At 35.2% G+C, this 24,240-nt stretch overlaps 1 protein-coding gene across 1 annotated transcript in view; it reads left to right on the top strand.

The window, feature by feature from the left end:
- The window catches only part of LOC128219483 (uncharacterized), a 28,797-nt gene that overhangs the window by 3,091 nt on the left and 1,466 nt on the right, over positions 1-24,240 (top strand). Inside the window, exons 3-7 of the mRNA XM_052927292.1 lie at positions 188-285; positions 573-613; positions 848-913; positions 1,033-1,104; positions 22,037-22,101. Of these exons, the coding sequence (XP_052783252.1) occupies positions 188-285; positions 573-613; positions 848-913; positions 1,033-1,104; positions 22,037-22,101 (342 nt within the window). The remainder of the gene's footprint in view (positions 1-187; positions 286-572; positions 614-847; positions 914-1,032; positions 1,105-22,036; positions 22,102-24,240) is intronic.

Here is a 24,240-nt window from a genome sequence, read left to right as displayed (position 1 = left end):
AACTTCTTTTACTAATGCAGTAGCATACATCCAATGAAAAAGGCCGAGATGCTTCGATTTGACAGAAGGCAATATTTCATTGAATTTCATTTCAGCAATAACTTATTCCGGTATTGTAAAAATTAAGATACGACATACATTTCGTTCATAAAAAATAATTTCTAAAAAAAGGTCAATGCTGTTTTAGATTGAAGACGCCTTTCCGCTTCCATTCACTCTCATCGGTGCAGTGGTTGCCATAGTTTCCGGTCTGATATGTCTGACCATGTTGAAGTGGCGGGAAATGTATGTAATGTTTTTTTCTTGACGATCATACACCTGTTATGGACAAAACCAGCTCGAAGGCAGCTGAGATTGATGTGGTCTTTATTGAGTTACATTGATTGAATCGAGGCAGTGCAATAAAAAAAGCTTACGGTGTATTTTGAAACATAATAATACTTCTACGCTTACGGTTGATTTTAAAATAAGCCTGTCCATACGTTAAAGTCTACAGCATAGACAAATTAAATCTTGTATGTTTGATAAAGTCCATTAGATGTGCTTATTTAATCAGTTTTATATGTTTGCAGTAATAAATGGCGCTTAAAGACCGCTGTTGCTTTCGCGTATGGTATGTCTGTTATTTAACTCAAATATTTGCCACATTTCTCAAATAAAACTGAACTATATGGCCCATCTTTAGAATAAAACGGAAATATATGTCACATTTCACAAATAAAACTGAACTATATGGCCCATCTGAAGAATAAAACTCAAATATGTGCCATATTTCTCAAATAAAACTGAACTATATGGCCCATCTTTAGAATAACACGGGAATATATGACACATTTCCTTTTCACAGGGCAAAGAGCAAAGCGGAAATTAAAGACATTAGTCAATGCAATCAAAAGGAATGCTGCGATTGACAGTAAGTAATCATTTGACCTGTTCTGTTCAGCCTATTCCTCATGAATGTATTATCGTTTTTATCGTGTACAATAGTATTGTAAACAACTGTATGACATAAGCAAATTTTCTTCTTCCTAGATGTTCATCGCCATATTGAAAATTTATCCCAAACATGTGACCGGGACGTTCAGACAGATCCAGGAAATGAAGGTTATATGTTACAAATTTTCTCTAATTGGTAAATATTGGGACCAGTGTGAGGTTGTATATCCGTGGGATTCCCCGACCCCACCCAGTGAACTCCTGCTTTTACTGACCTTTTCACTGACCTTTCTTAGAAATAAGCCGTAACGTATTTATTGATACAATATTTCAATGTATGCGTAATCTGTCTTAGATGACTTCACGATAACGTTTTGTGTCTCTTGTTCCGGGTCTCTGAGGCATTGGACATAGTGAATATAAACAAGGTCAGCGTTGACTGTTTGATATGTATAAACGTTGTCTATTGTTGTTACTTGCAGTTGCCATTATACTATAGGAAATGTGGTGATTTCTTCAATGGTGTCTATTGTTGTTACTTGCAGTTGCCATTATACTATAGGAAATGTGATGAGTTTATTTGTCAATGGTGTCTATTGTTGTTACTTGCAGTTGCCATTATACTATAGGAAATGTGGTGATTTCTTCAATGGTGTCTATTGTTGTTACTTGCAGTTGCCATTATACTATATGAAATGTGATGAGTTTCTTCAATGGTGTCTATTGTTCTTACTTGCAGTTGCCATTATACTATAGGAAATGTAATGATTTCTTCAATGGTGTCTATTGTTGTTACTAGCAGTTGCCATTATGCTATAGGAAATGTGGTGAGTTTCTTCAATGGTGTCTATTATTGTTACTTGCAGTTGCCATTATACTATAGGAAATGTGATGATTTCTTCAATGGTGTCTATTATTGTTTCTTGCAGTTGCCATTATACTATAGGAAATGTGATGATTTCTTCAATGATGTCTATTGTTGTTACTTGCAGTTGCCATTATACTATAGGAAATGTGATGATTTCTTCAATGGTGTCTATTGTTGTTACTTGCAGTTGCCATTATACTATATTAAATGTGATGATTTCTTCAATGATGTCTATTATTGTTACTTGCAGTTGCCATTATACTATAGGAAATGTGATGAGTTTCTTCAATGCTGTCTATTGTTGTTACTTGTAGTTGCCATTATACTATAGAAAATGTGATGATTTCTTCAATGGTGTCTATTGTTGTTACTTGCAGTTGCCATTATACTATTGGAAATGTGGTGAGTTTCTTCAATGGTGTCTATTATTGTTACTTGCAGTTGGCATTATACTATAGGAAATGTGATGATTTCTTCAATGATGTCTATTATTGTTACTTGCAGTTGCCATTATACTATAGGAAATGTGATGATTTCTTCAATGGTGTCTATTGTTGTTACTAGCAGTTGCCATTATGCTATAGGAAATGTGATGATTTCTTCAATGCTGTCTATTATTGTTTCTTGCAGTTGCCATTATACTATAGGAAATGTGATGATTTCTTCAATGGTGTCTATTGTTGTTACTAGCAGTTGCCATTATGCTATAGGAAATGTGATGATTTCTTCAATGCTGTCTATTATTGTTACTTGCAGTTTTCATAATACTATGGAAAATGTGATGATTTATTCAATGGTGTCTATTGTTGTTACTTGCAGTTGCCATTATACTATAGGAAATGTGGTGAGTGTCTTCAATGGTGTCTATTATTGTTACTTGCAGTTGCCATTATACTATAGGAAATGTGATGTTTTCTTCAATGATGTCTATTGTTGTTACTTGCAGTTGCCATTATACTATAGGAAATGTGATGATTTCTTCAATGGTGTCTATTATTGTTACTTGCAGTTGCCATTATACTATAGGAAATGTGATGATTTCTTCAATGGTGTCTATTATTGTTACTTGCAGTTGACATTATACTATAGGAAATGTGATGATTTCTTCAATGGTGTCTATTATTGTTACTTGCAGTTGCCATTATACTATACGAAATGTGATGTTTTCTTCAATGGTGTCTATTGTTGTTACTTGCAGTTGCCATTATACTATAGGAAATGTGATGATTTCTTCAATGGTGTCTATTATTGTTACTTGCAGTTGCCATTATACTATAGGAAATGTGATGATTTCTTCAATGGTGTCTATTATTGTTACTTGCAGTTGCCATTATACTATACGAAATGTGATGATTTCTTCAATGGTGTCTATTATTGTTACTTGCAGTTGCCATTATACTATAGGAAATGTGATGAGTTCTTCAATGATGTCTATTATTGTTACTTGCAGTTGCCATTATACTATAGGAAATGTGATGATTTCTTCAATGATGTCTATTATTGTTACTTGCAGTTGCCATTATACTATAGGAAATGTGATGATTTCTTCAATGGTGTCTATTGTTCTTACTTGCAGTTGCCATTATACTATAGGAAATGTGGTGAGTTTCTTCAATGCTGTCTATTGTTGTTACTTGCAGTTGCCATTATACTATAGGAAATGTGATGATTTCTTCAATGATGTCTATTATTGTTACTTGCAGTTGCCATTATACTATAGGAAATGTGATGATTTCTTCAATGGTGTCTATTATTGTTACTTGCAGTTGCTATTATACTATAGCAAATGTAATGAGTTTCTTCAATGGTGTCTATTGTTGGTACTTGTAGTTGCCATTATACTATAGGAAATGTGATGATTTCTTCAATTGTGTCTATTGTTGTTACTTGCAGTTGCCATTATACTATAGGAAATGTGGTGAGTTTCTTCAATTGTGTCTATTATTGTTACTTGCAGTTGCCATTATACTTTAGGAAATGTGGTTAGTTTCTTCAATGGTGTCTATTATTGTTACTTGTAGTTGCCATTATACTATAGGAAATGTGATGATTTCTTCAATGGTGTCTATTGTTGTTACTTGCAGTTGCCATTATGCTATAGGAAATGTAGTGAGTTTCTTCAATGGTGTCTATTATTGTTACTTGCAGTTGCCATTGTTGTTACTAGCAGTTGCCATTATACTATAGGAAATGTGGTGAGTTTCTTCAATGGTGTCTATTGTTGTTACTTGCAGTTGCCATTATACTATAGGAAATGTGATGATTTCTTTAATGGTGTCTATTGTTGTTACTTGCAGTTGCCATTATACTATAGGAAATGTGATGATTTCTTCAATGGTGTCTATTATTGTTACTTGCAGTTGCCATTATACTATAGGAAATGTGGTGAGTTTCTTCAATGGTGTCTATTATTGTTATTTGCAGTTGCCAGTATACTATAGGAAATGTGATGATTTCTTCAATGATGTCTATTATTGTTACTTGCAGTTGCCATTATACTATAGGAAATGTGATGATTTCTTCAATGGTGTCTATTGTTGTTACTTGCAGTTGCCATTATACTATAGGAAATGTGATGAGTTCTTCAATGATGTCTATTATTGTTACTTGCAGTTGCCATTATACTATAGGAAATGTGATGATTTCTTCAATGGTGTCTATTATTGTTACTTGCAGTTGCCATTATACTATAGGAAATGTGGTGAGTTTCTTCAATGGTGTCTATTGTTGTTACTTGCAGTTGCCATTATACTATAGGAAATGTGATGATTTCTTCAATGGTGTCTATTGTTGTTACTTGCAGTTGCCATTATACTATAGGAAATGTGATGATTTCTTCAATGGTGTCTATTATTGTTACTTGCAGTTGCCATTATACTATAGGAAATGTTGTGAGTTTCTTCAATGGTGTCTATTATTGTTACTTGCAGTTGCCATTATACTATAGGAAATGTGATGATTTCTTCAATGATGTCTATTGTTGTTACTTGCAGTTGCCATTATACTATAGGAAATGTGATGATTTCTTCAATGGTGTCTATTGTTGTTACTACCAGTTGCCATTATGCTATAGGAAATGTGATGATTTCTTCAATGATGTCTATTATTGTTACTTGCAGTTGCCATTATACTATATGAAATGTGATGATTTCTTCAATGATGTCTATTATTGTTACTTGCAGTTGCCATTATACTATAGGAAATGTGATGATTTCTTCAATGGTGTCTATTATTGTTACTTGCAGTTGGCATTATACTATAGGAAATGTGATGAGTTTATTTGTCAATGGTGTCTATTGTTGTTACTTGCAGTTGCCATTATACTATAGGAAATGTGGTGATTTCTTCAATGGTGTCTATTGTTGTTACTTGCAGTTGCCATTATACTATAGGAAATGTGATGAGTTTCTTCAATGGTGTCTATTGTTGTTACTTGCAGTTGCCATTATACTATAGGAAATGTGATGAGTTTAGTTGTCAATGGTGTCCATTGTTGTTACTTGCAGTTGCCATTATACTATAGGAAATGTGATGATTTCTTCAATGGTGTCTATTGTTGTTACTTGTAGTTGCCATTATACTATAGGAAATGTGATGAGTTCTTAAATGATGTCTATTATTGTTACTTGCAGTTGCCATTATACTATAGGAAATGTGGTGAGTTTCTTCAATGGTGTCTATTGTTGTTACTTGCAGTTGCCATTATACTATAGGAAATGTGATGATTTCTTTAATGGTGTCTATTGTTGTTACTTGCAGTTGCCATTATACTATAGGAAATGTGATGATTTCTTCAATGGTGTCTATTATTGTTACTTGCAGTTGCCATTATACTATAGGAAATGTGGTGAGTTTCTTCAATGGTGTCTATTATTGTTATTTGCAGTTGCCAGTATACTATAGGAAATGTGATGATTTCTTCAATGATGTCTATTATTGTTACTTGCAGTTGCCATTATACTATAGGAAATGTGATGATTTCTTCAATGGTGTCTATTGTTGTTACTTGCAGTTGCCATTATACTATAGGAAATGTGATGAGTTCTTCAATGATGTCTATTATTGTTACTTGCAGTTGCCATTATACTATAGGAAATGTGATGATTTCTTCAATGGTGTCTATTATTGTTACTTGCAGTTGCCATTATACTATAGGAAATGTGGTGAGTTTCTTCAATGGTGTCTATTGTTGTTACTTGCAGTTGCCATTATACTATAGGAAATGTGATGATTTCTTCAATGGTGTCTATTGTTGTTACTTGCAGTTGCCATTATACTATAGGAAATGTGATGATTTCTTCAATGGTGTCTATTATTGTTACTTGCAGTTGCCATTATACTATAGGAAATGTTGTGAGTTTCTTCAATGGTGTCTATTATTGTTACTTGCAGTTGACATTATACTATAGGAAATGTGATGATTTCTTCAATGATGTCTATTGTTGTTACTTGCAGTTGCCATTATACTATAGGAAATGTGATGATTTCTTCAATGGTGTCTATTGTTGTTACTACCAGTTGCCATTATGCTATAGGAAATGTGATGATTTCTTCAATGATGTCTATTATTGTTACTTGCAGTTGCCATTATACTATATGAAATGTGATGATTTCTTCAATGATGTCTATTATTGTTACTTGCAGTTGCCATTATACTATAGGAAATGTGATGATTTCTTCAATGGTGTCTATTATTGTTACTTGCAGTTGGCATTATACTATAGGAAATGTGATGAGTTTATTTGTCAATGGTGTCTATTGTTGTTACTTGCAGTTGCCATTATACTATAGGAAATGTGGTGATTTCTTCAATGGTGTCTATTGTTGTTACTTGCAGTTGCCATTATACTATAGGAAATGTGATGAGTTTCTTCAATGGTGTCTATTGTTGTTACTTGCAGTTGCCATTATACTATAGGAAATGTGATGAGTTTAGTTGTCAATGGTGTCTATTGTTGTTACTTGCAGTTGCCATTATACTATAGGAAATGTGATGATTTCTTCAATGGTGTCTATTGTTGTTACTTGTAGTTGCCATTATACTATAGGAAATGTGATGAGTTCTTAAATGATGTCTATTATTGTTACTTGCAGTTGCCATTATACTATAGGAAGTGTGATGATTTCTTCAATGGTGTCTATTATTGTTACTTGCAGTTGCCATTATACTATAGGAAATGTGGTGAGTTTCTTCAATGGTGTCTATTGTTGTAACTTGTAGTTGCCATTATACTATAGGAAATGTAATGATTTCTTCAATGGTGTCTATTGTTGTTACTTGCAGTTGCCATTATACTATAGGAAATGTGATGATTTCTTCAATGGTGTCTATTGTTGTTACTTGCAGTTGCCATTATACTATAGGAAATGTGATGATTTCTTCAATGGTGTCTATTATTGTTAATTGCAGTTGCCATTATACTATAGGAAATGTGATGATTTCTTCAATGATGTCTATTGTTTTTACTTGCAGTTGCCATTATACTATAGGAAATGTGATGATTTCTTCAATGGTGTCTATTGTTGTTACTACCAGTTGCCATTATGCTATAGGAAATGTGATGATTTCTTCAATGATGTCTATTATTGTTACTTGCAGTTGCCATTATACTATATGAAATGTGATGATTTCTTCAATGATGTCTATTATTGTTACTTGCAGTTGCCATTATACTATAGGAAATGTGGTGAGTTTCTTCAATGGTGTCTATTGTTGTTACTTGCAGTTGCCATTATACTATAGGAAATGTGATGATTTCTTCAATGGTGTCTATTATTGTTACTTGCAGTTGCCATTATACTATAGGAAATGTGATGATTTCTTCAATGATGTCTATTGTTGTTACTTGCAGTTGCCATTATACTATAGGAAATGTGGTGATTTCTTCAATGGTGTCTATTGTTGTTACTTGCAGTTGCCATTATACTATAGGAAATGTGATGATTTCTTCAATGGTGTCTATTGTTGTTACTTGCAGTTGCCATTATACTATAGGAAATGTGATGATTTCTTCAATGGTGTCTATTGTTGTTACTTGCAGTTGCCATTATACTATAGGAAATGTGATGATTTCTTCAATGGTGTCTATTATTGTTACTTGCAGTTGCCATTATACTATAGGAAATGTGGTGATTTCTTCAATGATGTCTATTGTTGTTACTTGCAGTTGCCATTATACTATAGGAAATGTGATGATTTCTTCAATGATGTCTATTATTGTTACTTGCAGTTGCCATTATACTATAGGAAATGTGATGATTTCTTCAATGGTGTATATTGTTGTTACTTGCAGTTGCCATTATACTATAGGAAATGTGATGAGTTTCTTCAATGGTGTCTATTGTTGTTACTTGCAGTTGCCATTATACTATAGGAAATGTGATGAGTTTCTTCAATGGTGTCTATTGTTGTTACTTGCAGTTGCCATTATACTATAGGAAATGTGATGATTTCTTCAATCGTGTCTATTGTTGTTACTTGCAGTTGCCATTATACTATAGGAAATGTGATGATTTCTTCAATGATGTCTATTATTGTTCAATGGTGTCTATTATTGTTACTTGCAGTTGCCATTATACTATAGGAAATGTGGTGATTTCTTCAATGGTGTCTATTGTTGTTACTTGTAGTTGCCATTATACTATAGGAAATGTGATGATTTCTTCAATGGTGTCTATTGTTGTTACTTGAAGTTGCCATTATACTATAGGAAATGTGATGATTTCTTCAATGGTGTCTATTTTGGTACTTGCAGTTGCCATTATACTATAGGAAATGTGATGATTTCTTCAATGGTGTCTATTTTGGTACTTGCAGTTGCCATTATACTATAGGAAATGTGATGATTTCTTCAATGGTGTCTATTGTTGTTACTTGTAGTTGCCATTATACTATAGGAAATGTGATGATTTCTTCAATGGTGTCTATTGTTGTTACTTGCAGTTGCCATTATACTATAGGAAATGTGATGATTTCTTCAATGGTGTCTATTATTGTTACTTATAGTTGCCATTATACTATAGGAAATGTGATGATTTCTTCAATGGTGTCTATTATTGTTACCTGCAGTTGGCATTATACTATAGGAAATGTGATGATTTCTTCAATGGTGTCTATTGTTGTTACTAGCAGTTGCCATTATACTATAGGAAATGTGGTGAGTTTCTTCAATGGTGTCTATTATTGTTACTTGCAGTTGCCATTATACTATAGGAAATGTGATGATTTCTTCAATGATGTCTATTATTGTTACTTGCAGTTGCCATTATACTATAGGAAATGTGATGATTTCTTCAATGGTGTCTGTTGTTGTTACTAGCAGTTGCCATTATGCTATAGGAAATGTGATGATTTCTTCAATGCTGTCTATTATTGTTACTTGAAGTTGCCATTATACTATAGAAAATGTGATGATTTCTTCAATGGTGTCTATTGTTGTTACTTGCAGTTGCCATTATACTATAGGAAATGTGGTGAGTGTCTTCAATGGTGTCTATTATTGTTACTTGCAGTTGCCATTATACTATAGGAAATGTGATGTTTTCGTCAATGATGTCTATTATTGTTACTTGCAGTTGCCATTATACTATAGGAAATGTGATGATTTCTTCAATGGTGTCTATTGTTGTTACTAGCAGTTGCCATTATACTATAGGAAATGTGATGATTTCTTCAATGGTGTCTATTATTGTTACTTGCAGTTGCTATTATACTATAGGAAATGTAATGAGTTTCTTCAATGGTGTCTATTGTTGTTACTTGTAGTTGCCATTATACTATAGGAAATGTGATGATTTCTTCAATGGTGTCTATTGTTGTTACTTGTAGTTGCCATTATACTATAGGAAATGTGATGATTTCTTCAATGGTGTCTATTGTTGTTACTTGCAGTTGCCATTATACTATAGGAAATGTGGTGAGTTTCTTCAATGGTGTCTATTATTGTTACTTGCAGTTGCCATTATACTATAGGAAATGTGGTGAGTTTCTTCAATGGTGTCTATTGTTGTTACTTGCAGTTGCCATTATACTATAGGAAATGTGATGATTTCTTCAATGGTGTCTATTGTTGTTACTTGCAGTTGCCATTATGCTATAGGAAATGATTTCTTCAATGGTGTCTATTATTGTTACTTGTAGTTGCCATTATACTATAGGAAATGTGATGATTTCTTCAATGATGTCTATTATTGTTACTTGCAGTTGCCATTATACTATAGGAAATGTGAGGATTTCTTCAATGGTGTCTGTTGTTGTTACTTGTAGTTGCCATTATACTATAGGAAATGATTTCTTCAATGGTGTCTATTATTGTTACTTGTAGTTGCCATTATACTATAGGAAATGTGATGATTTCTTCAATGATGTCTATTATTGTTACTTGCAGTTGCCATTATACTATAGGAAATGTGATGATTTCTTCAATGGTGTCTATTGTTGTTACTTGCAGTTGCCATTATGCTATAGGAAATGATTTCTTCAATGGTGTCTATTGTTGGTACTTGCAGTTGCCATTATACTATAGGAAATGTGATGATTTCTTCAATGGTGTCTATTATTGTTACTTGCAGTTGCCATTATACTATAGGAAATGTGATGATTTCTTCAATGGTGTCTATTGTTGTTACTTGCAGTTGCCATTATACTATAGGAAATGTGATGATTTCTTCAATGGTGTCTATTGTTGTTACTTGCAGTTGCCATTATACTATAGGAAATGTGATGATTTCTTCAATGGTGTCTATTATTGTTACTTGCAGTTGCCATTATACTATAGGAAATGTGGTGATTTCTTCAATGGTGTCTATTGTTGTTACTTGCAGTTGCCATTATACTATAGGAAATGTGATGATTTCTTCAATGATGTCTATTGTTGTTACTTGCAGTTGCCATTATACTATAGGAAATGTGATGATTTCTTCAATGATGTCTATTATTGTTACTTGCAGTTGCCATTATACTATAGGAAATGTGTTGAGTTTCTTCAATGGTGTCTATTGTTTTTACTTGCAGTTGCCATTATACTATAGGAAATGTGATGATATCTTCAATGATGTCTATTATTGTTACTTGCAGTTGCCATTATACTATAGGAAATGTGATGAGTTTCTTCAATGATGTCTATTGTTGTTACTTGCAGTCGGCATTATACTATAGGAAATGTGATGATTTCTTCAATGGTGTATATTGTTGTTACTTGCAGTTGCCATTATACTATAGGAAATGTGATGAGTTTCTTCAATGGTGTCTATTGTTGTTACTTGCAGTTGCCATTATACTATAGGAAATGTGATGAGTTTCTTCAATGGTGTCTATTGTTGTTACTTGCAGTTGCCATTATACTATAGGAAATGTGATGATTTCTTCAATCATGTCTATTGTTGTTACTTGCAGTTGCCATTATACTATAGGAAATGTGATGATTTCTTCAATGATGTCTATTATTGTTCAATGGTGTCTATTATTGTTACTTGCAGTTGCCATTATACTATAGGAAATGTGGTGATTTCTTCAATGGTGTCTATTGTTGTTACTTGTAGTTGCCATTATACTATAGGAAATGTGATGATTTCTTCAATGGTGTCTATTGTTGTTACTTGCAGTTGCCATTATACTATAGGAAATGTGATGAGTTTATTTGTCAATGGTGTCTATTGTTGGTACTTGCAGTTGCCATTATACTATAGGAAATGTGATGATTTCTTCAATGGTGTCTATTATTGTTACTTGCAGTTGGCATTATACTATAGGAAATGTGATGAGTTTATTTGTCAATGGTGTCTATTGTTGTTACTTGCAGTTGCCATTATACTATAGAAAATGTGGTGATTTCTTCAATGGTGTCTATTGTTGTTACTTGCAGTTGCCATTATACTATAGGAAATGTGATGAGTTTCTTCAATGGTGTCTATTGTTGTTACTTGCAGTTGCCATTATACTATAGGAAATGTGATGAGTTTATTTGTCAATGGTGTCTATTGTTGTTACTTGCAGTTGCCATTATACTATAGGAAATGTGGTGATTTCTTCAATGGTGTCTATTGTTGTTACTTGCAGTTGCCATTATACTATAGGAAATGTGATGATTCTTCAATGGTGTCTATTGTTGTTACTTGCAGTTGCCATTATACTATAGGAAATGTGATGAGTTTCTTCAATGGTGTCTATTGTTGTTACTTGCAGTTGCCATTATACTATAGGAAATGTGATGAGTTTCTTCAATGGTGTCTATTGTTGTTACTTGCAGTTGCCATTATACTAATGGAAATGTGATGATTTCTTCAATGGTGTCTATTGTTGTTACTTGTAGTTGCCATTATACTATAGGAAATGTTATGATTTCTTCAATGGTGTCTATTGTTGTTACTTGAAGTTGCCATTATACTATAGGAAATGTGATGAGTTTATTTGTCAATGGTGTCTATTGTTGTTACTTGCAGTTGCCATTATACTATAGGAAATGTGGTGATTTCTTCAATGGTGTCTATTGTTGTTACTTGTAGTTGCCATTATACTATAGGAAATGTGATGATTTCTTCAATGGTGTCTATTGTTGTTACTTGCAGTTGCCATTATACTATAGGAAATGTGATGAGTTTATTTGTCAATGGTGTCTATTGTTGGTACTAGCAGTTGCCATTATACTATAGGAAATGTGATGATTTCTTCAATGGTGTCTATTATTGTTACTTGCAGTCGGCATTATACTATAGGAAATGTGATGAGTTTATTTGTCAATGGTGTCTATTGTTGTTACTTGCAGTTGCCATTATACTATAGGAAATGTGGTGATTTCTTCAATGGTGTCTATTGTTGTTACTTGCAATTGCCATTATACTATAGGAAATGTAATGACTTTCTTCAATGGTGTCTATTGTTGTTACTTGCAGTTGCCATTATACTATAGGAAATGTGATGAGTTTATTTGTCAATGGTGTCTATTGTTGTTACTTGCAGTTACCATTATACTATAGGAAATGTGGTGATTTCTTCAATGGTGGTCTATTGTTGTTACTTGCAGTTGCCATTATACTATAGGAAATGTGATGATCTTCAATGGTGTCTATTGTTGTTACTTGCAGTTGCCATTATACTATAGAAATGTGATGAGTTTCTTCAATGGTGTCTATTGTTGTTACTTGCAGTTGCCATTATACTATAGGAAATGTGATGAGTTTCTTCAATGGTGTCTATTGTTGTTACTTGTAGTTGCCATTATACTAATGGAAATGTGGTGATTTCTTCAATGGTGTCTATTGTTGTTACTTGTAGTTGCCATTATACTATAGGAAATGTGATGATTTCTTCAATGGTGTCTATTGTTGTACTTGCAGTTGCCATTATACTATAGGGAAATGTGATGAGTTTATTTTCAATGGTGTCTATTGTTTGTTACTTGCAGTTGCCATTATACTATAGGAAATGGTGATGATTTCTTCAATGGGTCTATTGTTGTTACTTGTACTTGCCATTATACTATTCGCCTGCTTTTATTGACTTTCCTTTAGTTGTAACATTTATTAATAACTAAAGTCGAACCCCGTTGGCTCGATCTCGCTTGACTCGAATTCCTCGTTGGCTTGATCTTGATTTAAAGGACCGATTTATTTATACTGAATGTAAGCAATTCCGCTTGGCTCGAATTTATCGAGGCTCGAAGTATTTTCGCCGGTCCCTGGGAGTTCGAGCCAATGAGTTTCGACTATATATTTTTATGTATGCTAGTGATCTGTGTCTGTTGTCTTGTGGCGTTGTGTGTCTAACGTACAGGGTGTTTGGCATTGAACCTTGCGCCTGTATATAAACAATGTCAAGGTTAAATGTTTGACTTTTGAAGTTGTCACTGTAGGATACGTTTTAATAAAATTACTTCTTTAATCATGAGACTACATAAACCTTGTGTAAAAATATGTTACTACGACGTCAAGCTTCTTATCGTGTAAGTGTATACCTGATGTGTTGGTCTGTATCTATTTGAACATTTCAAAACTTTATCATCAATTTAGACTGGGGACACGTTTAGTTCGTCAAGGTATTGTCGTTGTAATTTTCAATAGTTGTTTGAAGTGAGATATTCTCTTTAACCATGAGACTACATATACCTTGTGTGATATTACTGATAATTCAATAAAGTGTACATGTATGTTTAAAAATGTTTTAAGACACTAAGCAGAAATTGTTTGTTTTATATTTCAGTATGTTATAGATAGAGGTGAGTTTACACTTATTTACTGCCGTAAGATAACCTGATAGCGTTCCTATGGTGGCATGTATCTGCCGTAAGATGACATGATAGCGTTCCTATGGTGGCATATTACTGCCGTAAGATAAACTGATAGCGTTCGTATGATGGGCGTTCGTATGGTAGCATACTGTCGTAAGATAACCCGATGACGTTCCTATGGTGGCATATAACTGTCGTAAGATAACCTGATAGCGTTCGTATGATGGACGTTCGTATGGTAGCATACTGTTGTAAGATAACCCGATGGCGTTCCTATGGTGGCATATTACTGCCGTAAGATAACCTGATAGCGTTCGTATGATGGACGTTCGTATGGTAGCATACTGTTGTAAGATAACCCGATGGCGTTCCTATGGTGGCATATAACTGTCGTAAGATAACCTGATAGCGTTCGTATGATGGACGTTCGTATGGTAGCATACTGTTGTAAGATAACCCGATGGCGTTCCTATGGTGGCATATAACTGTCGTAAGATAACCTGATAGCGTTCGTATGATGGACGTTCGTATGGTAGCATACTGTTGTAAGATAACCCGATGGCGTTCGTATGACGGCATATTACTGCCGTAAGGTAACCTAATAGCGTTCGTATGACGGCATATTACTGCCGTAAGATAACCTAATAGCGTTCGTATGACGGCATATTACTGCCGTAAGATAACCTGATAGCGTTCCTATGGTGGCATGTAACTGCCGTAAGATAACGTGTTAACCATTTAATTTTCCTGATAATTATCTAGCTATCTAGTTAACATTCGCGAAACGTTTTCGGTAAGATAAAAATCATTAGACTAAAAACTGGCTTTAAAGTGCCCGAGAACTGCCACCAGTAACTGGTCATATGCGAATTCAACTACCACCGGTAACACAAATCTTATCTAGTTAACCAGTTAAGAAGTTACTTACTAACTGGAATTCATAAATCATAATTAGATAACCAGTTATCTTACCGAACAAGTTTCGCGAATATTAACTACTAAACTAGATAGCTAGATAATTATCGCAAAAATTAGTGATTAACACGAAACAATTCGCGAAAGTTCAAAGGTTATATTACGGCAGCTATATGCCTCCATAGGTAACGGCTTCAACTATGACAACCCTTTACTGATAATTCAATAAAGTGTACATGTAAGTTTAAAAATGTTTTAAGACACTAAGCAGAAATTGTTTATTTTATATTTCAGTATGTTATATATGGAGGTGAGTTTAGACTTATTTATAAGCTTGCCATCTACTATATATTATGTAGATTGATTTTCGCTGTTTAGTACACTTGTAAAAGGTGAAAAAGTATTATAACAAGTATTGTTAGTGTTACCTTCGTCGGCAACCACGGTACTTTCTTCCGTTACACTTTCATGGGTACCCCACGATGGTGTGTCACTGGCAGCGAATTTTCAAACTGAAATTATTAATGTGTTAAACCCAAATAAAATCGTAAAATTCAGAACTAGAAATCAAAGCACTGATAGTGCTGAGAAACTGGGAGACGCGACTGAATTTAATAATGCAAATCATTAAAACATTTATTGTGAAATGAGGCTAACATCAACAGAAATAACTTGAAAACTGAACATCAGGGGCGTAGCTGTGCCTATTTAGAAGTATAGGCCCACTTGGTAGGGGGGCTTGGGGGCCCTCCCCCTAGAGTTTTTTAAACTATAGATCCGATATGGTGCGATTTGGCGTATATCTGGAGCCTTTTTAGTCTTCAAAATAGTTTCAGTTTTGTCTTACGTATGATTTACAAAAACAGAACTGAAATACAAAGGTTGATACTAACTTGTCAAAAAAGCTTCAAAATAGAAAATATGTTTGTAATGCTGAATGGTTAAACAAGCGTGTCCAGTTGGTAGATCGAGGGTCTTTAAATGAAATCCAAGTTCATGCATTTGACTGAAGCAAATGTGTTTATGATTTTATTTATGTCTATCGCAACATCGCGATGAATATAGAGGACGCCAAGTGAGGATAGCCTCTCGCCGGTCATTGTAGAACAAATGTATGTCTTGATGCGACTCATGGAACTGAAGGAGCGCTCACATGAGGCGGATGTGGCAGGCATGGTCAGCAGTATCTGCAGTATAGTGTATATGCAGGGATAAGCTGCCTCCGATGTCTTGTTTTGTGTCGCCAGCTGTGTCGAAGGCTTTGTATCTTTCAGCTGTCATCGCAGATTCCACCTTATTACTTTCTCGCTGAACTCTTGTCGAGTCTTGGGCATGTCCGGTTCATAAGCCTCGTAGATCCTGTCCACATTGGCCGGCTGGAGACCTTCAAATTTGGTCGGATTTAAACACTGAGCATGGAAGTGCTCTTCATTCTTTAGGATACAAGTATCCATTTCTTGAAGCAGGTGGTCAACAAAAACGTAGAAGAGGGAAACCGTCCAATACCGACCGGGGTCCTGTACATCATAGTTCACCCTGTTTCTCTCTCTGGCTGCTTGTCTTGGCACTGCTGGGTCAATCTAGGTAAAACAAAAATAAAACATTCAATCGATATTAAAAGACAGCCGAATCGATTAAACTGTTCTAGGTAGAAGAATGCAAAATACCTAATAGAAGTTTACCTCGTATATCTGAATACGGATCTCGATGCATTTCGAACTGTTACAAAAACGTTTTTTATCATTTATCTGTGTTCCTTTGAATTGTTAATTATTGCGTTAAGACGATTTGCTAAATGCACCAGTGGATCAATGCATGTTTTTATTGGCAACCACATAAAATCAACATGCAAATACAGGTGGTGGTGTTAGTAGTTTATACTCCGGGTCCCGGCGTGAGCACATTGAAGGGTCCAAGAGTGACAGTTCAACCACCGCACACCTATCCTGGGCAGGCTACCAGGCGGTTAACCAGTACTAGGTGCCTTCACATTTGCAGGGAACTGACAACTTCTGTACTTGCCAGGGGCAGTGGTACAGTGCGAATTTCATAACAAATCACAACATAAGTGACCTGGTCCGCCTGGGAATCTAACCCGGGTTGTCCGATTCACAGTCCAACGCTCTACCGATTGAGCTAACCGGGCGGATTGCAAATACAGGTTATATGTTTACACATGTACATGGAACTCGTCAGCTAAAGTCACAGCTTCCTGATAAAGGGCAATCCATACAAGGGGGTCAACCCTCTCAGCTCGATATATCTGCATGACCATCTGCGTTTGCTCGATTGCCTCCAACAGATCCATGTCCACCTAGATATATATGAGAAATATATATATTATGTTCATGCAAAAATTCACTGTTTCATCGTGTATGAAAAATAAAAGAAAGCAGACAGATATTTTTTAACTGATGATTTACTTTTAATTATAAAATATCTTACATAAGTCTGTAGATGCAACACGTTTTGTTCTGAGAATAATTTTCAAATTTTTGAAGTTATTATCTATGTTTTTGCTGTGTTTTTTCCCATTTTTGTTCAATTGGTAACTGAAGTCGCATGTAGTAATAAGCACAAACTATTACCGCTAAGTTCTGCTGTAAAACCTACTCGATTGCTCAAAATGTGCTCTGTTGTCACAAGAGTAACAATAAACTGGAACTACAGTAAAGCGTTGAGGTGATCGCGGGCATTGACGTCACCATTTTCCTGAAGATCTTCGAGCGCATTGTCGACAACGCGGTAGGCATTCTTGAATGTACGAAGCGCATCTGCCCTGCTCATCCAACTTGTTTCACACAAGGTCTTAAACTTTTATCAGCTTTTCATCGCTTGCTTTTTAGCAACGTCTTCTGCCAGTTCATCTGCAAATGCTGTGAGGCGTTTTGCAGAGTAGTCAAACGCAAATGCGATATCCTACACTGTAGACATCGTGGTCCTGACGCATGGAAGTTTGGAGCTTTGGACAAATGACAGGTTTAGGCAAAGCGACTTACAATGGATGTAGTTAGCAAGTGGTAATCATTCACGGATGAGCGCCTGAACACCATAGTACTTGTCCGCCATGTTTCTTGCGCCATCATAGCACTGGCCCCGAATCTTCAAAATATCTAAGCCGGTGCCTTGCAGATATTCGAGTATGCCTTGTGCAAAATATACTCCCTTTATTGACTTGCAAGTGACAAACCCTAAAGACTGTTCAAGAACGACATGCCTCTCCTCTTGGAAACAAAACGAACGCAAACAGATTTTTTTTCCTTTCTGTCTCCCACACGTACCTCGATGGAAATTTGAAAACACTGCCTAATTCCCACATCTGTGATAAAAGTCTGAGTTTGAATTCATCATTCCACGATCCATCGGAATCTCCAGGATCGGGGTAAGGGGGAAACATGTTGAATGACTTTCAAAATATACTCCCGCTTCGCAACTTATACTTGTAAAGCCGAGTGAAACAGACGCTCATTAAAATTATACGCTTGCCGGTTGCTGTATAAATATTATCGAATCTATTTGTTAAACGGTTCGACTGTCTTCAAAAAAAGGCACTAAACTTTAAGAAAAAATATACTTAGTTAACCTTGAGAGTTAACTTGAATATAAAGTAGGCATCAGCTGTCACCCCCCTTACCTTTCAGCTTTTATAGCAGATTTGGACGTTTTGTATTTTTCATTTTGGAAACGAAGTGTAGGCCCGGGCCTACCGTGCCTATTGGAGCTACGCCGATGAACATCACTTTGGTGTTAGAAGTGTTGATGATTGTTATATGCAAGAAGTTGGTTTTTGTGGCATATAAGAGTCACCACTAGGGCAACAGCGCCTCCACTTTTATTAAATGGGTAATTCTAACTTTTAAGTGATTTTCTCAAATTTTATTTACAAATTTAAAGAAATAAAATTCCACACTAAAAGAAAGAAAGTTTGCTTCCATTAACAATTCTGAATATTGAAGTATTTGTTGAAACGAAATCGTAGAGGTGTTCTTATACGGCACCACTTTCACCGATTTTCGAAATGTGTCCATTTAATAAAACTATCAGAGGAAATGTAAGTCATACTCATGTGTGTACAAATAAACAAAAGGCACAGCTGCACCACGTAAGAGTCGATAGCTATTTTCTTTGCACCAACGATGAGTAATTGATCTAGCGGTTATGTGAATCTAATAAAGACAAATAAAATGTGGCGCGTTGTTGCCCGTAAATCATTTGGAATATTGTGTGCCAGACGTTATATCCGGTGTGCAAGAAAATGTTATGTTATTGCATGCTCACGTATTAGTAAGCCTTGACACAAGGCCAATCGGACCACCTCGGCCATTTACCATCGAAAACAACATCGGATGTTTGTGGACGGTTTTACAATGTAAGAATTCCTTACATTAGATCGTGTAGTAGTTCCAATTTGGCATTTAAGCCTGATGACTTTACCCTTAGGAATCTCAATTATTTTTACAATTATACACTTAAAGGCCTAGTTAATCCGTTTATAAGTGACCCCCCCCCCCCAACCGTGTATTGATGAACACAATGTCTATGTATTGATCATAATCTTAATGCCAAATTGTCTTATCAGATCTCCGATATGAATATCAGTTTTGGAGATTTTATTATAGAAATTGACCCTAAATAGTCCTGACCCAATAAACAAATAAATAGGAAATTGGCCCCTACTCTGACATCAATGCAATCAGCGGGAGATGCACAGCAAGGGATTGTCATGCCAAACATTCATTAAACTAGGTCTTTAAGAAGGAACCAATTTGAAATAAGTAACATAAATTACACGTTTAAAACCTTGACCTAATTAATATTAGATTGTATTATTATTAATTATACGAACTACTTTTACTAATGCAGTAGCATACATCCAAGGAAAAAGGCCGAGATGCTTCGATTTGACAGAAGGCAATATTTCATTGAATTTCATTTCAGCAATAATTTATTCCGGTATTGTAAAAATTAAGATACGACATACATTTCGTTCATAAAAAAATAATTTCTAAAAAAAGGTCAATGCTGTTTTAGATTGAAGACGCCTTTCCGCTTCCATTCACTCTCATCGGTGCAGTGGTTGCCATAGTTTCCGGTCTGATATGTCTGACCATGTTTAAGTGGGAAATGTATGTAATGTTTTTTTCTTGACGATCATACACCTGTTATCGACAAAACCAGCTCGAAAGCAGCTGAGATTGGTGTGGTCTACATCGAGTTACATTGATTGAATCGAGGCAGTGCAATAAAAAAAAGCTTACGGTGTATTTGGAAACATAATAATACTTCTACGCTTACGGCTGATTTTAAAATAAGCCTGTCCATACGTTAAAGTTTACAGATATAGACAAATTAAATTTTGTATGTTTGATAAAGTCCATTGGATGTGCTTATTTAATCAGTTTTATATGTTTGCAGTAATGAATGGCGCTAAAAGACCGCTGTTGCTTTCGCGTATGGTACGTCTGTTATTTAACTCAAATATATGCCACATTTCTCAAATAAAACTGAACTATATGGCCCATCTTTAGAATAAAACGGAAATATATGTCACATTTCACAAATAAAACTAAACTATATGGCCTATCGGAAGAATAAAACTCAAATATATGCCATAATTCACAAATAAAACTTAACTATATGGCCTATCTTTAGAATAATACGGAAATATATGACACATTTCCTTTTCACAGGGCAAAGAGCAATGCGGAAATTGAAGACATTAGTCAATGCAATCAAAAGGAATGCTGCGATTGACAGTAAGTAATCTTTTGACCTGTTCTGTTCAGCCTATTCTTCATGAATGAATTATCGTTTTTATCGTGTACAATAGTATTGTAAACAACTGTATGACATAAGCAAATTTTCTTCTTCCTAGATGTTCATCGCCACATTGAAAATTTATCCAAAACATGTTCAGACAGATCCAGAAAATGAAGGTTATATGTTATAAATTTGCTCTAATTGGTAAATATTGGGACCAGTGTGAGTTTGTGTATACGCGGGGTTATCCGACCCCACTCAGTGAACTCCTGCTTTTACTGACCTTTCTTAGAAATAAGCCACAACTTATTGATACAATATTTTGATGTTTGCGTATTCTGTCTTAGATGACTTCACGATAACGTTTTATGTCTCTTGTTCAGTGTCTGTGAGGCATTGGACATAGTGAATATTATAAGTATCTATCATGTGTTTCCGGTACGGATAGAAAAATCCGACCCGAGGGCACACGCCTCGTTACCGGCTTACGCGCGTGCCATCGGGTCGGATTTTTCTATCCGTACCGGATACACCACATGATTGATATTTTTTCTTGCATACCTAAAATTATGAATTTGTGGAAAACTTGACGTAGAAAACGCACCTTTGTACATTTCTACAAAACGCGCGTGTGACGTTGTTTACTGACGTCATAAAGCGCAGTAATTTTAAATCACAATTGACTTCAAAAAGTTCCTCTAAAAATCGCGTTTTAACGATAATTTATTTTCAATTTTAATTAAAAGACTTTCATACTTAAATATTTGATTGCGCTTTATTGAAATTGCATAATATACTTTTTATAAACCATACAATAAAAGAAATAAGAAGTGGCGCGTTGTTGCGCGTGACTCATCCTTCATGGGATATGTAAGACGGGTTTTTCCAGTACTGGTCACAATACCGGAAACACACGTCCGGTATGCAAGAAAAACAAGGTCATCGTTGACTGTTGGCTATATATTGACATTGTCTATTGTTGTTACTTGCAGTTGCCACTATACTACAGGAAATGTGCTGTTTTTTTCAATGATGTCTTACATAAGTTGGTGTCTGTAATGAAACATATTCTAATCTTAACCCAAGACACCGACCGTTTTACTTGTCATAACATTCTGGGTGCTCTTTAGACACAACGTATGTTTAATACGAAATGATTAATTTTACTTGTTGGCAACTTAACGCTTTGTTTTGTATCGCATGCAATATTGTACACTTGTAAATATGAATGTTAATATGGGCAATGCAAACAGAAATCAGAGAAATGAATATCATAATGTTCACCAAATAAAACAACTAAGAGAAAATAACTAGGAGTAAAATTTATATTCAGACCTGGGTCTGGAGAGAAGGGCTTCCATGATGATAGAGGCTATCGAGAGCGAAGGTGATATTCAGGTAAAACTGTACTTGTATAGTAATCGTCGTTAAGTGTACGGGTACAGCAAAGAAATATTATACAATTATTGACTGAGCGCCTTTGCATATGATCTGATATTAACTGGCTGCGTCTCGGTTAATATGACTTTCTGTCATTGAATAAACGAGCATACATGAATATGATCACTGGCAGTCAATCAATAAAAAAATCCTGCCTTTGAGTGTAAGATCAACAATGAATATGATCACTGGCAGTCATCCATTAATAACAAACTCATTCATATAGGAGGTGAGATATAAGATCATACATGAATGTGGTCACTAGCAGGCCAGTCAGTCAATAGGAATTCCTGCCATCGAGTATAAGATCATACATGAATATGATCACTGGCAGTCAGTCAATAAGAATTCTTGCCATTGAGTATGAGATCATACATGAATATGATCACTGGCACTCAGTCAATAAGAATTCTTGCCATTGAGTATGAGATCATACATGAATATGATCACTGGCAGTCAGTCAATAAGAATTCTTGCCATTGAGTATGTGATCATACATGAATATGATCACTGGCAGTCAGTCAATAAGAATTCTTGCCATTGAGTATGAGATCATACATGAATATGATCACTGGCAGTCAGTCAATAAGAATTCCTGCCATCGAGTATAAGATCATACATGAATATGATCACTGGCAGTCAGTCAATAAGAATTCTTGCCATTGAGTATGAGATCATACATGAATATGATCACTGGCAATCAGTCAATAAGAATTCCTTCCAATGAGTACGAGATCATACATGAATATGATCATTGGCAGTCAGTCAATAAGAATTCCTTCCATTGAGTATGAGATCATACATGAATATGATCACTGGCAGTCAGTCAATAAGAATTCTTGCCATTGAGTATGAGATCATACATGAATATGATCACTGGCAGTCAGTCAATAAGAATTCCTTCCAATGAGTACGAGATCATACATGAATATGATCACTGGCAGTCAGTCAATAAGAATTCCTGCCATTGCGTTTGAGATCATACATGAAAATGATCACTGACAATCAGCATTAAGAATTTCTGTCATTGAGTATAAGATCATACATGACTATGGTAACTGGCAGTCAGCTATTAGTGTAACGTTTCTTCCCTAGCTAGCTCGGACACGCTACCTTAAATTAAACTATAAACCTATTCTCGGACTGCATTGTCCCAAAAAATAAGTATGAAATTAATATTATATACACGTGTTGACAATGATTGCTTACAAAACCGAATTATTAGAAATAATTGGTATGGTTCAAGAATCAACGTTCAATTATCCCAAAAGCAAGAACGAACAAACAGAAACACTACAACAACTATGCTATAACTTCAAACAGGACCAGCATACAAAACGCTTATAAACCACTCACAATATATCAGCGAAATCCACAGTCCTAAATGTATAGCCTTTACGGGGAATCAAACCATTGACCCTGTTCCGTCTGAATCTCAATGATCCAGGCTTACTAAGAGGCCAAAATGAAACCCCACGGATGCCCGAACCTGGAAACTAGAAGCTGTAGCGCAATACTTCACTTAAATTCTCCTGGCCTCCTATAGTTCAGAACCCGCCCTAAACAGTACTAAAAGATACCTCAAAGCTTCCCTATATATTAACTTGATGTTCTCACATCGGCGTCGAGACACGAACTAACTATTTCGTTGTTGTTGTTGAGTTTATATAGGTCTGCCCGCGCCCTATAATGGCTGCATTATGGCTTGACCCCGTCACATCCCCAAGTGTGACTTAAACAGAATTTTGAAGCCAAAAGGGGAGTTTTACCCCCATCGGTCGATGGGATATTCGTCAAAGGAGTAATTTTTTACCCAAAATTCCGCGAAACCTGCGATGAATGACATCTAGGGAGGTCCCACAGCTCTGAATATTTGATATATATGGTTTTATTTCTCCAGTCTTAAATTTGATATTGCATTGTATCTTAAAAAACATTTACGTGTAAGAATGGTATTTATTTAAAGGATGGGCAAGACTCACGGTCAGTTCATTAACAAGAAAGTGTTGTGAGAACAGGACTAACTATTTCTATGCATTTCGCTTCTTATATACCCTAACATCACGTGACCAAAATGGAATGGTCCATTTTAACAAA

This window comes from Mya arenaria, chromosome 15 (genome assembly GCF_026914265.1).
Source record: "Mya arenaria isolate MELC-2E11 chromosome 15, ASM2691426v1".
NCBI classification, from domain to species: domain Eukaryota; kingdom Metazoa; phylum Mollusca; class Bivalvia; order Myida; family Myidae; genus Mya; species Mya arenaria.
This window is presented reverse-complemented; position numbering and strand designations above follow the sequence as displayed.